Below are 14,659 nucleotides of genomic sequence, written 5' to 3'. Positions count from 1 at the left end.
TGAAATCTGTGACGGTGTTCCTTCTAACTAACAGAAAAACACACAAACAGGAATGAAAACATAATCAGGGGCAATAAAAAGCTGATATCTCTGACAAATAATCTCCCTAATGAACCTGCATCCCAGTCTCTTCATAATGAGTAACATCTTTTCACACACTGCTTTGTCTCACTGGGAAACAGGAAAACTTAAGATGGTGGATGTGTTTCCTGTCTAGCCGTGTAGCGACTTCATCTCCCGCTGGTGACAGAGCAGAGTCTTGTTACTGAGTTGGTGGCCACTCCAAGTCACTGGTGCTTAATATTTAACACGTGTGGGGTTTTGTCTTGGTCATTGCTCTGCTCTAAAGGCTTTAGTTACCTCTGTGTTTGGGGGTAGAATTAGTAGAATGGGAGTGCAAGAGGGCACTGGAAAGTAAATGACTCTGTCTTTGCCAAAAGTTAATCCTCCTCAGGGCTTTTCTGCCACAGTTGACACTTTTCAGATGCTGCCTGGGTGCTAAACTAGCAGTTAAAGCTGGCTGTAGCCCAATTTTTTAAGTCCCAAAATTCTCACAATCCCAGAAGTTGAAGTTTTGTTGTTAGGATGTGATGTTTTAGTTTTTATCAAGAGCATAGCTACAGCTTTTCATTGATTATGTGGAAGTGAATATACATACATACATTTTTACATTTACAAAGTAAAATAATACACAACGCTTGTCAAGTTTTTATACTCACCAGTCCATCTTTTTCATTACCAGCAATGTTGAACTTGTCAAATATCCACCTGCAACAGAAGCTCAGTGTAAGTTCTTTCATTTTTAATAGCATGTGCACTGAGATGCTATTAGTTACAGCACACGTACATGTAGCTGAGAGGTTCACTACACATTCAGCAGTTCAGTAACCTAACGCCTTGGAATAGGATGACAAATGAACTACATTACAAGTTACTGATATGATTTATATTGCAGTGGTTTACCGCTCAAGATAATTTTTCCTTCAAAAAAGCATTTTACATCCAAATCTATACGTTTAATGCATTATTAGCTGTACAGAGGCCTCTTTAGTGCTAATTTTGTTCTGATTCAACACTGCTTCTCCTCTTTTGAGCCCTGACAGAGCTGACTTTTTTGGTCCCGGCTATGAAAGCCTTTTTGTCCTGAAAGGACCTTGGCTAAAGGAGGTGGAGAGCAGGTTGGGCCGTACCCTGCCAGGGTCAAGATTGGATTTCTTCACCTTGCGGTCATGTATAATTCAGCCTGGGAGACCTGGATCACCTGGAGAGAGACACACAAGAAAAGGATGTGTCCAAAGTGACAGAGGAGCCAAAGAGGAGGAGAAGAGGACAAAGAAGAAGGAAGAAAGAGGCTGGCGGAGTATGGAGGAGGTGGTGAAGAAACGGCCAATTATCTCTGCTAGAGAAAGAGGTCAGTATAAGAAGTGTGTATGCCTCTGTGTGTGTGTGTGTGTGTGTGTATGTGTGTATATGTGTCTGCACATACACATGGACCGTATTATAGTGGTTTTGCTGTGAAATCTCTCACTGCATTTTACAGTTATTGCTCCATACATTTTTTGGCATTTCTACATTGTTTAAAATCCATTCCCAAACAAGCAGAGGAAGAGCGTTAAAATGCAAAACCATAGAAAACAAGTCAAAGAGCTGCATATGGAAATCATCAGAGACAATACAGTCCGAGTCAAAGAGCGGTGGGTGTGCTATACTGCTGCTTAGAGCTGAATCTGTTGCATCATCTTCATCACCGTCCTCATCGTCCTCCTCTCAATGTCAGGCCCGGGCCCTGGACGATACGCTCTGCCCTCTACAGTTGGCTACATCAACCATGACTTCACCAAGCCCAGCAGCCCCGCCTACACTTTCCACAGCCGTATGAGCAGTGCCAGTGAGTTCTTGCAAACCAAATCACATGTAAATCTTATAGTCTGCATCTTTTATCTGTTATATTGGTTGCAGTGGCCCAGTTTTTACTTACAGAGTTCATAAAGAGTTCATGTTACAGTAACTTTATTGTGTTAAATACATTTCTAGAATTGATTCAGAGCATTTCATGAGGTCAAAAGGTGTCTTTGGATGAATCTTTGTGTTATTTTATTTTCTGTAGTGGTCTCTGTGGACTCCAGCCCAGGACCAAGGTACCACATTGATGCCAAAGTCACCCGATTTGGCCGAATAGACACCCCATCTTACTCCATTTTGGGCAGAGGGAGGCGCACAGGTGATAAAGGTAATACAGAATAAATAATAAATAGAATAAAAGAAAAGAAGAATTGTCCTAACCAATTTATGCTTGTAGGTGAGCCCTTCCAGACTCCAGGGCCAGGTGCCTACAGCCCAGAGAAGGCTCCACCGCTCAACTCTCACCGCAGACCACCATCCTACACCATCAGCACACGCACCAGATATCGCTCTGTGGATGCTGTGCCAGCACCCAACAGGTGAAGGCAGAAGGACATACAGATTAAAAGATACTGCTGGTGATATTCTATATTTTTCTTACTGTCAACAAATCCCACAGAAAAGCAAAATCCAACACTGAACTGAACCTGCTACTAATACGTATTATCTGTATGGCTAAAGCCTGATAGACTGTAGCTCATTGCATTGTGCCATAGAGCTCAAAACTATTAAAAACACATACATGAGATGACATGTTGTCTTACTGTAATGAACATGGGCACTGTCATTTATTTTGAGTCAATCCCATATACAGTAAATCGCGTGCTGCTGTAAATATTCACTGGTACACCAAATGTGTATTCATCCACTGCTGAAAAAAAGTTTCCTAAGAAATGCACTACTTACTCCTATTTGAGTAACTTTTTCTAAAAATTACAGTGCTCAGCTGTTTAGGGATGTCATTTAGCTTTTAAAGAAATCAAAATATAGTTTTGTAACCTGTTTATGTCTTCAGAGGAAAGAATGGGCTGCTTTTTTAAATTAAACACACACAAAAAGAGTTTCTCAAAAAAAACCTTTTTCTTGGTTTTTGGTTTAAGTTATTTTAAGTTATTTCATGGCAATCTATCCAATAGTTTCAAGACATGTCAGTCAAAACCACAAATGTCAACCTCATGGTGGAGTAACGAGAAATCAGGTGATCATTGCAGTCATTAGGATACATTGTAAGGGCACCATGGATGTCTGTACAAAATTTCATGGCAATCCATCGAATAGTTGTTGAAATATGTTGGTCTGGACCAAAAAGGTGGATTGACCTACAGGCCGACAGACAGACAGGCCAACCTTATCCTTTAAGTCTGAGATCAAAGTCTCTGAAGCTCAACCTAAATATTGTCTTCTTCACCCCATCAGCTACATTCTTCCTAATGTGCTGGGCTGTCAGGTTCCCCACAAACCCTCCAGTGCCAGCTACAGCTTCTCAGGCCGGAGGAAGGTCGGAGCTCCCTCTGAAGACCTCTCCAAGAGCCCCGGACCAGGAAAATACAATAGCACCAACCCGGACATTTACCGCCAGCGTCAGCCCTGCTTCTCCATGCAAAGGAGGACTAAGAAGCCAAATTGTTCCTCTGTTATTCCTGGCCCAGGCACGTACAGTCCAGAGAAGTTTCATGTGCACCTTCCCAAAGCACCGTCCTTCACTCTGGGTGTCAGGCACTCTGAGTTTGTCACCCCACTTGTGGTGGATGTGATTGACTGACGGCACTGTAGATTGATTTTAAATGCGTTGTTTTTATTAAATTAAAAAGGTAGTAAAACATCTCTGAAATGGGTCAAAAAATTGGTCAGAAATTGTTAATAACAATAATTATTACAATGTAATAATAAATAAATAATAACAATTTAACTGGAAAATCTGATTGTACACTGTACAGATAATATCCATATATTCATTCATAAATAAAACAAAATAACAGTGACTTTTGCTGGCATTGTTTGTGCAGTTAAAAGAACAACAAGTACGTGTTCAGTTCTTATGTTTCACTTCACTGGACGCTCAGAAGGAGTGAGAGGGAGAGGGAGTATTAACAGTTTTGTTCATGGTGTAGTGATTTCTACAGGTGAGCTCCAGGCGCTGCACTCGCCCAGACCCAGCAGGTCCTTAGCGCACACCTGGAACATGTAGGTCCTTCCTGACGCCAGCTTCAGCTCAACCTTGGTGTCCTCAAATGGAGGCAGCTGGAAGAGAAGATGTAAATTAAAACATCATCTGTATTATTTTCACATCTAAACATAGCAGCTATATGAGGGGACAGCTGGACTGCTGTCCAATTAATACTTGGAAATATTTGTGATACCACTTTCTGATAAGTCCTAGTTTGTAAAGGGTTTCTAAGTTGTAACTAAAGTATTTTTTTAATAATCATTTAGTAATGTTTTCTAGATTAGTTATAGGCCATTAATAAAAACAACTTTAGGGTTGCCAGGTGGTGAAAAATCCTTCTGGCTGGTGTTTATCCTTTACATTTGGTAATAATGCATTTATAAATGCTGGTAATCATTAAAAAATGCTTCACACAGAAGCAATAAAGTCTGCGGTTAGATGTGTTAGTTATTGATACATAGATTTTGGTACAGATGATTCAAACGCTACCCCAGGAGGATAAACACCTGCCAGAAGAATTCTTCACAACCTGGCATCCCAAAAGTTGGACTTATTAAGGGCACAACTGATGTAAGAAGAATTAGCATTAAATTATTTATTATCCATTATTAAACCATTAGTGACAAGTTACAAACCCTTTATAAAAATGTATCTTTTGTAGAAAAAGTAGTACTATAATTGTTGGTGAAACACTAGCTTCTGAAGACTTTAGGATTTGTTGTTAAGCCCAATATTTCTGTTTTACAGCTAACAGAGTTACTACAAAATTAAAGTATTATGTGCACAACACTGTTTAGTTGAAAGGACTTAGGACTTGGGACTTCCACAGACAAAGGGACTTTTTAAAACTTTCAAAGTGGAACATTATTTTTGAGGTTGACTGAGAAATCTAGGTAATTCTGAACTTCCACATTTGGTATCTGTGCATGTGTCAGAGATACTTTTTAGTCACATTGCTGTTGTTGTGACAAAATCATCATTTAGCAGCTTTGATGAAGATTATTCTCACTTTGACAGACTGTGTTTTGCCCCTGTTTTCCCACTGGTATTGTAAGTGGTATTGTAGGGGGAAGATGTCCAGGTTAGCCCAAGTAGGGGGAGGAGACCACTCCACCGACAAGTTTCTGAAGTTTTTAAAATGCTGGGTGGAAACCTGGATGTCTACGGGGGGATCTGGTTTCACTACAGAGAGAAAGAAAGACAGAGAAAGCAACATTTAACAATCACAAAGGTGTCCTTACAGAAAATCATCATATCAAGTTAAGTAGAGAAATTATGTTTCTATCAATACTGATGCCACATATTCATCATATATTCATATATATCATTTCAGTTCTCACCAATCTCCTCCAACATAAAACTGCTTAGATGGGAGCTGCTTCCGACAGAATAAACTGCTGTGATGTTGATGATGTAGTCAGTGAGAAGCTTTAAATCGGGCAGGTGGCAGTGCCAGAGCTGAAATACAAAAATACAACATATTATAATATAATATCCACAAAAAAAAGTCAAAGCAGAGAGAAATTGGATTATTTGTGCACACTAACAGCTTGTTCATTTGTTTGCAAAATCAAAACTTCATGGTAAAAACATGTAATACTGCTCCACACATCTCTAACAAGGCAGACGTGTTTGTGGTTTATCACAGCTATTAGGGGGAATTTTTCCAAAACTAAAGCCTGTAAGCTTTGTGTGGAGAGTTTTTGGATCAACAAATACACTTACAACCTTGAAAACTGCATCAATTTCATCATAATATTCAGTATAAACATGAGTGATGTGTGCTTGGTTTCATCTTGGCTAAAGGCAAATTGACTGAATTACAGAAAACCCCTCTTCAGTGTATCTGCAGATCACTGCTGCAAAGGTAAATACAGCTGGTACCCGATCAGAGGAGGATGATGCTGGGCTCAGTGCAGAGGATGAGGATCCGGGTGGGAAGAGCTGGCACTGCTTGATCTCCAGCTGTCTGTTTCTCTCACTGAAAGGGACACATAAACCCATTTACAAAGATATTAATGAGAATAAGCTCCTTAATGACACTTGACAACTGGAGTCTGTCTGTAACTAAAAGGGCTGTTTAGGTCAGCACACAGAAGGAGGTTTTATTTGCTATATTTACCTGTAGGTGGCAATGTAGTGTGTTGGTGGGGAGTGGGAAGGTTCGGGCCAGGAGCAAAGAGTCCGGTTTGGAAAGCTTGCACACCAACAATGCACTTTTGGAGGAGAGCGAGGACCTGGTGGAAGAAATTGCACTTAGTCACACTGTTTTCATACAAGCTGTTTTATTCTATTTATTTATGTATTTGACAGTGACAATGCTCATGAATCAACAGAAAAAAGTAGGTTTTAATGAGCCGGAGTTAGCCTACAGGGCTAATTTTCATCTGTTGTCCCTGGCCAGATGTTAATAAAGAGGTGACCTAAAATTAGATTGAAATGGCATTCTCTCAAATCCATGGTACATGGTTTTAAACAATTCATGATATACAAGTAATCCTAACAGAAAAGACAAAGCAAAACTTAACCAAACAAAGGGAAAAAAAGTCTAAACTATCACTCCATGCAGGCAGAAAAACATCTAAACCAAGGTGTGAATTTTAATGTGTAATAGAAACAATCACATACATATTACCATTTTGGACAGTCTTTTTCCTTGTAATAATACTAATAATTTATTCAGAGAAAGCTTTTAAGATGCACAAAGTATTTTCCAGAGGCAGCAATGACATATAAACACTGATGTGAGAGGCCTTAAAAACACAGAATTACATTTAAAATTTAAAAAGGCCGCAAATCTTTAGAACATACAACAGAAAAGAGTTAAATCACAACTGAGCTATTGCATTTCCTGATCTTTGATTCATGCATGTTGAAAGCACAAACACACACACACACACACACACACACACACACACGTTGTCCTAGGTCACTTTCGGAGACATTACATAGACTTACTTTCATTCCCTGGAGACTTACCCTAACCCTAACCCTAAAAATAACCACCAACCCAAAAATCTGCTTTTTTACCAATTAGGGACATGACTTTTGTCCCCAGTTGCACAAGCCGTCCCCAGTCAACTGGTCTTAAGTTTGGTGTGTGTCCCTGAAAGTAAGCCTAGTCATACCCACCTCACCACCCCACCACACACTATATGCACACTGTTTCAGATTTATACTTACTCGCTGATGTTCCTGCTGCCCTCGGCAGGTGCAGTGCCTGACTTCCAACAACACACACGAGAAGAGTCACAGTGACACACACATTGCCAGCCATCACAGCCATCAGTCCGTCAGACAGGAGAAGTTAATGCCTGAGTTCAGTTTATCTAAATACTTGTGGATATATTATAGTAAAGCCTCACTTATGCAAGATATTGACTACTCTCCTCTATTGCCCCTTTGTTCCTTGCTCTGTTTCTGTCTGTAATGGTCTTTACTTCATTCTATGTGCAAAGTCCAGAGATAATGAGCTGGCTGGTGATTCCTCTCTGTGTGTTGGAGCAGGTTAACTGAGCGCTTTTAAAGGCAGTCCACATCAAAATGAAAGAGGAACTTGCGTCTGCGGGGGTATTACAGCAAAACCTCCTACAGAAAGAACCGTTTTACATTAAGTCTATGCTGATGCGTCAGGTTTCCTTATGTCATACACTTGAATTTGAAACAAAAAAGTTTGTGTCTTACTTGCTTTAATATTGCATTCAGATGGTTTACAAATAAACATATTACACAGAAACTCATATGGGACATTTATTAGCTTTACAAACATTAAAAGAACTTCATTAATGGATACATTACTGCAGTTGGAAAGTGTTGAACAACAAAAGTGAATTAATACCTGTCTGAGGTGCTCTCAGGTACTCTCATCTGCTCATTTTGTGCTCTAAACTGCCCTCTAATGTAAAAATAAGACATAGCAGCTACAGTATTGAACAGTGTGCATAAGTGTGAAAGATCCAGCTCACACTTACATAAGACAGGTCTGATCCTTCTATAGTGTCCAGTTTAACATGATATGACGATCTGCACTTGTGTACAATCACAGTCCAAACTATCAGATATTTTCTCGATTGTGTCTGTGAGGCCACAATATCTTTTTGGTGCTCCATCCAGAAAGGGAGCCGCTGTGGAAGTTCCAGCCCATTGCTGGAGCCCCATCTCTGGGTAAGCTAATACTGCCGAGCCCCCCACTGGACGTCCGCAGGGAGGTGAAAGCCTTGCTGATCCAGCTGTTATTTGCCTCCTGGAGATCATTGGTCAGGATTCCCCTCTGGTGCTCCAGCTCCTGTGCGAGTATTACAAAAGATGTATGTGAGAAAAGCAGCATCTTATTATGAATTAGTTTTAGTCCATATTTGTGCAACCGGATGTTGTTATTGTCCATCCATTCACGATTTTTCAAGTTTGTCTTCAAACTATAGTCAGTAAGTAAGTGATGGGATGCAAAATCCACAGTCCTGAATTTAAGGATATATTAAATATATTAAAGAGTTTATCTAAAGTTTGTCTAAAGATCCAGCCGTCAATCAGCCGAAATCAAATCAATATCTTTCAAAGTATTTGTAGTATTTTTAGTATAAAATTCCTTCTTTCAGATAAACTTTCAAATACATTTTTGCTTGGGAGGAAGACTGTGGATTTTGCCCTCCAATACTTACATTGAAAGTGATTATAAAGGGATCCCTTAATGGTCAGTATGAACAGGAAGAATTATTATAGCAAGAAAAACATGTGTTAATGTTCATTTGGGCACCTGACTGTTGTTTTAAGGAATCTCTTGAATTGGTTATTCTTCTGTTTTTACTTTTTGTACTTTTTTACACTTGATTTTGCTGTGTTTTAGTAATTCATACCTCTCCTGTCTTTATTACTTGTAACAATTCTACTTTTATTTATTATTTATCTGGTAATTCCTCTTGTTTTTATGTCTTTGTAAAACATTTTGCAATTTGTTTTTTCAAAGTGTTAAATAAATAAAGTTATTATTATTATTAAAAGTTATTATCAAGACAGACTTGAAAATCAATCCTTTAAAACTCGGATTACGTCAGATCAGCAATAAAGCGTTGGTGAAAGTTCTGTAAGGACGATCCTTTCCGACATGCATCCGTTTATTCATCTGTGTACAATTTTCTCTCATTTCCTCTAACCTTCTCTGTCACTTCTCCTTTCCCAGACTCTGTCAATATGAGTTCTTCATATTCAGAAAAATCAGATGTGACCCTATATGACCGATGATATTCCTGCTCGTAGCCATCAGTTCTTAGAAGCTTATATCATTGTGTCATTCTGTCTGTCAGACCATTCACTGCTTGTTGCATGACACGCATTAGTTTTTTCAAAACAATTTTTGAGGGCACTATAAATCGGATAAATTTACGCAATCAGAATTCCCACATTCAAATAGAATGATGAACAGTATAGTGCACTAAACAGGGAATGATTTCACACACTCCACACAGCCCCATTTTCATATTAGCCTGTGCTTAATGAAGATGCTTCACATTGATGAGGTTTAATTGAAGTTAAACTCTTTCTCTGCTAAGAGTCAATCAAATTGATTTGTGCTTAATAAATCAAAATTGGGCATGTAGTTGAAACCAATCAGTTCTTGGGTTTGGGGTTAGGCAGTTCACATATTCGCTGGAAAGTACCCAGAAGCACAAATATTCTGCTAACATTCAATCAAATTGATTTGTGCTTAATAAATTGAAATTGGGCAGGTAGTTGAAACCGCTCAGTTCTTGGGTTTGGGGTTAGACAGTTCACATATTTGCTGGAAAGTACCCAGAAGCACAAATATTCTGCTGTGTGTGTGTGTGTGTGTGTGTGGGAGAGAGAGAGTGTGTGTGTGTGTGTGGGAGAGAGAGAGTGTGTGTGTGTGTGTGTGTGTGTGTATGTGTATTGAAGATTTATTTACATGCTTAAAATGTGTATTTGTGACAGAGCATGATTAGCTGCTGTGATCTGACCTGGATCGTGAATGTTTAAATTCCCAGAGTGCGCAAGTCTACCATACTCTTTGTCCAAATATTTTATGCTTGTTGTCTGATAGTCTGATCTTACCTGGATCTTGCATTTGGCCTCCACCATCTGAAGTTTAGTCTGGGCCAACTCCTGCTCCAGCTCCCTAACCTGGGCCTTCAGGGACTCCTTCTCCTGGTCCTCCCTCCTCTGCTCTGCCTCTCTGGGATCTGTGGTGTTCTCATCCCGGCCTGATTCAGCTGTCAGATGGTCCCTTGCTGGCGCTGGTGCTGCTGCTGTTAGAGAGTTCTGACCTGCGGCGGACGGTTCATCCGATTCTACAATGTGTTGACAACGAGGGCAAGCCTTCATGGCGCTCTGCAAAGGCAGAGAGTGAGAATGACAGGCAGAATATTAGACGAGTGCCTAAATAGCGACCACTGACACCCGCTGCTATAAAATGATCCCTAATGAGAAAATAAAGTCGCTGAGGCGTTAACCAGGTTTGAAATGGGTGAACAGATTTTCAGAAAAGGTTGTAAAATCAAACCCTGCAAAATGGTTTTCAAAATTAGATAAAAGGACGAGATAATAGCACGAGGGATGACAGTAGAGCTCCACAGGAGGAGAGCCATTCTTACCTTGAGTGAATCGAACTCTTCTCTGTGGGCGGCCTGCTGCTTCTCCAGACGGTTTGTCAGCTGAGAGCAGATCTGAGCAGAAGGAAGAGCATCTGATTTTAACATCTGGAGTCTTTTTAAGTCTACTTTTCACTTATTCCAATCACATTAACATCAATTCTCTGTACCTGTTTGTAGTCTGCGATGATGCCCGACGACCTCTTGACTTCCTGCTCAGCTTTCTCCAGCTCTCTCCGAAACACCTCCTTTAACTATAAGAAGAGAAGAAAATCTTTTACTCATTCACACACTATAATGACCATTAAGTGCTTTAAAGTCATCACACATATGGAAGTCTTCACTCTTACCATTGCAGCCTCCTCCTCCTTCCCTCTCTTCTCTTCCTCTGTCGCCTGCAGTCGACGTCTGGTCAACAGAAGGTCTTTGGTGAGTTCGTCCACTTTGTCCTCCGCCTGTAAACAGGTAGTGTTTGTGTTAATGTTTTTAACAAAGGTTAATAAATCACTGACAAAACATGTACTGTTCTGCAGAAAATCAGAATAAATACTAAACAGTCAGTAAATCTTGCCCTCTATTGCAAGCTTCTGCCACACAACTAGCAAACTTGCACATGAAAATTAAACAACCCCTTTAATTTTGTGATTATGTGTACATCAGAATATTTCAGGCTTTTGTTAAGCCATTTGATGAAACAAATTACACACTTATATCATTACAGTATGATTTCTATATCTTTACATAAAATGACAGCATGTCAGCACTGCAGGCCATTTTATTAGAGTCGGTCTTATCAGTCATTAATAAATGAGTGAGTAATCCTTAATTAAGCTTCCAGAGAGCAGAGAGAGTGTATTCTTTAGGTTTTTACACTACTGGTTTATGAAGAAAAAACATTCGCAATCACACCTATATATTATGATCCCATGTTACCTAAAACAGGAGAACAACAGTCATAATGATTTCAATGAATGTTGCAGAATATGAAGAATGCAACAGCATTTCTGAATGGTGGGAATTTTTGAACAAATATGGGTTAGATTTAACCCAGAACACCCTCTATATGTACAAAATACAGCTGCAAATATATATATATATATGTTCATATGGTGTTTAGGGTGTTTTTACTGCTCTCAAATGTAAAAATGGGCCAAATTTGTCCTGAACAGTAAGGGTTAAAGAAATTTGTGGAAAGACAAAGAAGCAGGTCGAGCACAGAGTTGCTCATGTAGGTTTTATTAGGGTTACACACCAGACTTTAGAGTTTCTGAAAAATGACCTTCAACAGGTGACTTTGCATTTTATAATTAGACTCTTGTGTCCTTTTTTTTTTGTGTACCTTGTCCAGAGCGTTCCTCAGGGCGACCTTGCTGGTGATCAGTCTGTGGGCCAGGTTGTCGTTCTCCTGCTCCAGTCGGAGGCTGGCCTGCTGAAGCCGACGGTTCTCCTTCTGCAAAACACACAGAACAATCTATCAGAGTCTGTAGGACACAACTGAACATCATTCATACTGTTACAGAAAGGAGATCAGCTCATTTCAGAAAAAAGAGGAGGAGAATACAGCTTTTAGAAATGTAATTCATCATATCTCAAAATGCAGATGAGATTAAAGACTAAAGTTGAAGTTGAGTTTTAAACAGACAATGGGCTCAAATCTATCAATTTCTAGAGGAAGTCAATAGATTTCTGACCAGGTATTTGTCCAAGGGGTCTTCTTCTTCATCATCATCCATTATTTGTAGCCGGCTTTCTCCCAGTTTAGCTTTCTTCGTTGGGACCTGAGGGGAGAGAGTCAAGGATAATTAAATACTGTAATTTTTTTTTTTTTTTAAAAAACTGTCATATTTGACTGAGCTAAAGAAAGCTATCTCCTCCAAACAGATACGGGTGCAGTGTGAGCGTGACAAATCAAGAACAGGCCCAAAGAGATCAAGATAGGGATAAAGACAAGATAAGAAAGAGTTGAGCACATGGGAGGATGATAATTTAGGATGCATGAAGGAATAATAGTAGAAGGAGGGATTTATTTTTTAAAAGCCTGAAATGACAATTTCCATATCTCAAATATCTAACAATTAGAATCCATTTCCACATATCTCCAGTCACAAATCTGTCATAGAGAGGAATGTGTTCTGTGTTACAGTGTGCAGGCTGTTGTGCTCATGCCAGTCAGTTTAGAAAGCGTGGCAAACAGAGAGCATTGACTTCTATGTTTTGTATTTTTTTGCATCAGTCTGTCATCATGAATGTAGTAATGCTTCATCTGTTGATAGAAGATAATCTAAATTTTGCACCAATCATTTTTGTAAAGCATTGTGCTGATGCCAAAGTGAAAATAAGCCATTTTCATGCAAACTCAAGATTACTTTAAAGAGAAACCTTGTAGGAGCCCTACCAATACCAGAATCATGCACTGGTTTTGGATCTAATTAATGGTTACTTCATGATGTGATTGCAGTTTAGCAGTTAATTTTAGATGCAGTTCTCTAAAAGCAAAACAATGACATGAATCCATGAAACAGTGAGCCTTACTGTGAACGTAGGTCCTGTTTCCTCCACGAGACAGGCCAGGATCTCCTCCTCACTCATCTGCTCCACAACGTGGGCGTCATACGCCATCATGGTGGACACCTCTTCCATCATCTTGCCTCAATATGCAGCCCCCCCACCCCCCCAAGGAGCTGCTGACACTCACACAATCACAAACCAGCGCAGCCTTTGCAGGTAAAGCTTCCAACTCCACTCAGAGAAATCGAGAAAGTCCACCAGGTATGTCGAGCACACCAGATAAAGCTCAGGCAGCACACAATCAGACCTCGATCAAACAAATTGAAGTCCAAGATATGAAAATGGCATCTCTTGAGTGAATCAGTGAAGTGAGTTCAGAGAGATGAATTGTTTTTTGTTTTACTCGCATGCGAGAGGTCAGTCAGTCCAGCGGGAGAGTATAAAAAGAAATATACTACAAAGTCCAAGTCGTCTTAAAACGAGGAAACTTCTGCAGTCCAAAGGTGAATAACAGAGATATCCCAACAGATAGACACAGTGTAGCTACACTTTCACACACTACAACCTAATAAGTAATAGCCAGAGTCACATACGCACAGTGTCAGGTGAAGGGGTGGGTAAACAGGTGAACTGGCATTAACAGGTTCAACAGGGTTTATATGAGACCTGTGAGTATGTGTGAAAGAACAACTTAGACACACCCACTACAGTGCTCACCTACTTATTCTGTCACCTGAATATCTCCTCTCTCTCTCTCTCTCTCACACACACACAAACATACACAACCCCCACCTCTAAAATAAATAAAGCCACGTGCCTGATTCTGATTTTGGTGATAATGAGCTCCCACACTGTTTTTTTTTTTTTTGTCAAACACTTTACTTATCATCCATTTTCATCCATTCCTTTTGTTCACACTCTTACTGGAGCTGGCACAGATGTGTAAACCTGCCAGACGTCTCAATGATAACAGCAAGTTAAAACACAATGCTGATGGAGGGAGTAAAGGATGTGGTATTTGTGATATTTCGCCCTGGGGTGTTTGTGTGACCTGATCTATTATTATCCTGGTTTGAGCGGCCTGACAGGAGAGCAAACGGGTCCAGCAGGTAAAGCGACAGAATACCGGAGCATGAATGCAGAATAACAAAGAAGATTCAGTATATCCACACGTAAATGACACCTACTTTTCTTCCCCCACTCATATTCTCATTTCCAAGTCACTGGTGTAGTTTCTCTGAATTTCTCCGCTTACGGTTCTGAAATCCCTCATTTCAATTTTTTTGCCTTCTTTTTCCCAATGACAGCTCACTTTCACTTCCCTTTCTTTGAGTTTCCACATGTAGCTACTTTTCACTTCTGTCTTTCTTTTCACTCAAGTTTTCGTGTGTGTCCCCCTGTGCTTTTTTTAACTTTCATATGTCTGTGGTTCTTTCTTTTCTTTTTTTTACTAGAAACTGGGATTTCAACATCCAGTGTA

The 14,659-nt window shown here is 39.8% G+C and overlaps 3 protein-coding genes across 3 annotated transcripts; 1 reads left to right on the top strand and 2 right to left on the bottom strand.

Moving 5' to 3' along the window:
• The first annotated feature begins 1,362 nt into the window (after nucleotides 1-1,362).
• Nucleotides 1,363-3,664, top strand: odf3l2a (outer dense fiber of sperm tails 3-like 2a). Its single transcript, XM_042389314.1, has 5 exons — nucleotides 1,363-1,411; nucleotides 1,778-1,888; nucleotides 2,108-2,221; nucleotides 2,300-2,441; nucleotides 3,319-3,664. The coding sequence occupies exons 1-5, from the start codon at nucleotides 1,363-1,365 to the stop codon at nucleotides 3,662-3,664; spliced, it is 762 nt and encodes a 253-aa protein (XP_042245248.1).
• Nucleotides 3,665-3,819: 155 nt separating this feature from the next.
• On the bottom strand, nucleotides 3,820-7,543 carry ebi3 (Epstein-Barr virus induced 3). Its single transcript, XM_042389073.1, has 6 exons — nucleotides 7,253-7,543; nucleotides 6,192-6,306; nucleotides 5,954-6,050; nucleotides 5,410-5,527; nucleotides 5,079-5,251; nucleotides 3,820-4,143 (listed from the first exon to the last, which is right to left on the bottom strand). The coding sequence occupies exons 1-6, from the start codon at nucleotides 7,353-7,355 to the stop codon at nucleotides 4,003-4,005; spliced, it is 747 nt and encodes a 248-aa protein (XP_042245007.1). The 5' UTR covers nucleotides 7,356-7,543; the 3' UTR covers nucleotides 3,820-4,002.
• A 313-nt stretch (nucleotides 7,544-7,856) lies between these two features.
• LOC121880896 (rab GTPase-activating protein 1-like) lies at nucleotides 7,857-13,314 on the bottom strand. The gene is made up of 7 exons (XM_042388499.1): nucleotides 13,204-13,314; nucleotides 12,363-12,449; nucleotides 12,011-12,121; nucleotides 11,022-11,126; nucleotides 10,842-10,925; nucleotides 10,675-10,746; nucleotides 7,857-8,354 (listed from the first exon to the last, which is right to left on the bottom strand). The coding sequence occupies exons 1-7, from the start codon at nucleotides 13,312-13,314 to the stop codon at nucleotides 8,124-8,126; spliced, it is 801 nt and encodes a 266-aa protein (XP_042244433.1). The 3' UTR covers nucleotides 7,857-8,123.
• Between the last annotated feature and the right edge of the window lie 1,345 nt (nucleotides 13,315-14,659).

Source organism: Thunnus maccoyii, chromosome 16, assembly GCF_910596095.1.
Source record: "Thunnus maccoyii chromosome 16, fThuMac1.1, whole genome shotgun sequence".
Lineage (NCBI taxonomy): Eukaryota > Metazoa > Chordata > Actinopteri > Scombriformes > Scombridae > Thunnus > Thunnus maccoyii.
Note: the sequence above shows the minus strand (reverse complement) of the source record. Positions and strands in the feature narration are given on the sequence as shown.

Excerpts from the sequence above, each read along its gene's own strand:
- odf3l2a (XM_042389314.1), top strand. The coding sequence starts at position 1,363 with ATGGAGGAGGTGGTGAAGAAACGGCCAATTATCTCTGCTAGAGAAAGA. Across the intron at positions 1,412-1,777 it reads TATCTCTGCTAGAGAAAGAG|GCCCGGGCCCTGGACGATAC; the intron begins GTCAGTATAAGA and ends TCTCAATGTCAG. Across the intron at positions 2,442-3,318 it reads GCTGTGCCAGCACCCAACAG|CTACATTCTTCCTAATGTGC; the intron begins GTGAAGGCAGAA and ends TCACCCCATCAG.
- ebi3 (XM_042389073.1), bottom strand. The coding sequence starts at position 7,355 with ATGGCTGTGATGGCTGGCAATGTGTGTGTCACTGTGACTCTTCTCGTG. Across the intron at positions 6,307-7,252 it reads GGCAGCAGGAACATCAGCGA|GTCCTCGCTCTCCTCCAAAA; the intron begins GTAAGTATAAAT and ends TTCTTCCACCAG. Across the intron at positions 6,051-6,191 it reads CACTACATTGCCACCTACAG|TGAGAGAAACAGACAGCTGG; the intron begins GTAAATATAGCA and ends TGTCCCTTTCAG.
- LOC121880896 (XM_042388499.1), bottom strand. The coding sequence starts at position 13,314 with ATGATGGAAGAGGTGTCCACCATGATGGCGTATGACGCCCACGTTGTG. Across the intron at positions 12,122-12,362 it reads ACCCCTTGGACAAATACCTG|AAGGAGAACCGTCGGCTTCA; the intron begins GTCAGAAATCTA and ends TGTGTTTTGCAG. Across the intron at positions 8,355-10,674 it reads AAGAGTTCGATTCACTCAAG|GAGCTGGAGCACCAGAGGGG; the intron begins GTAAGAATGGCT and ends ATACTCGCACAG.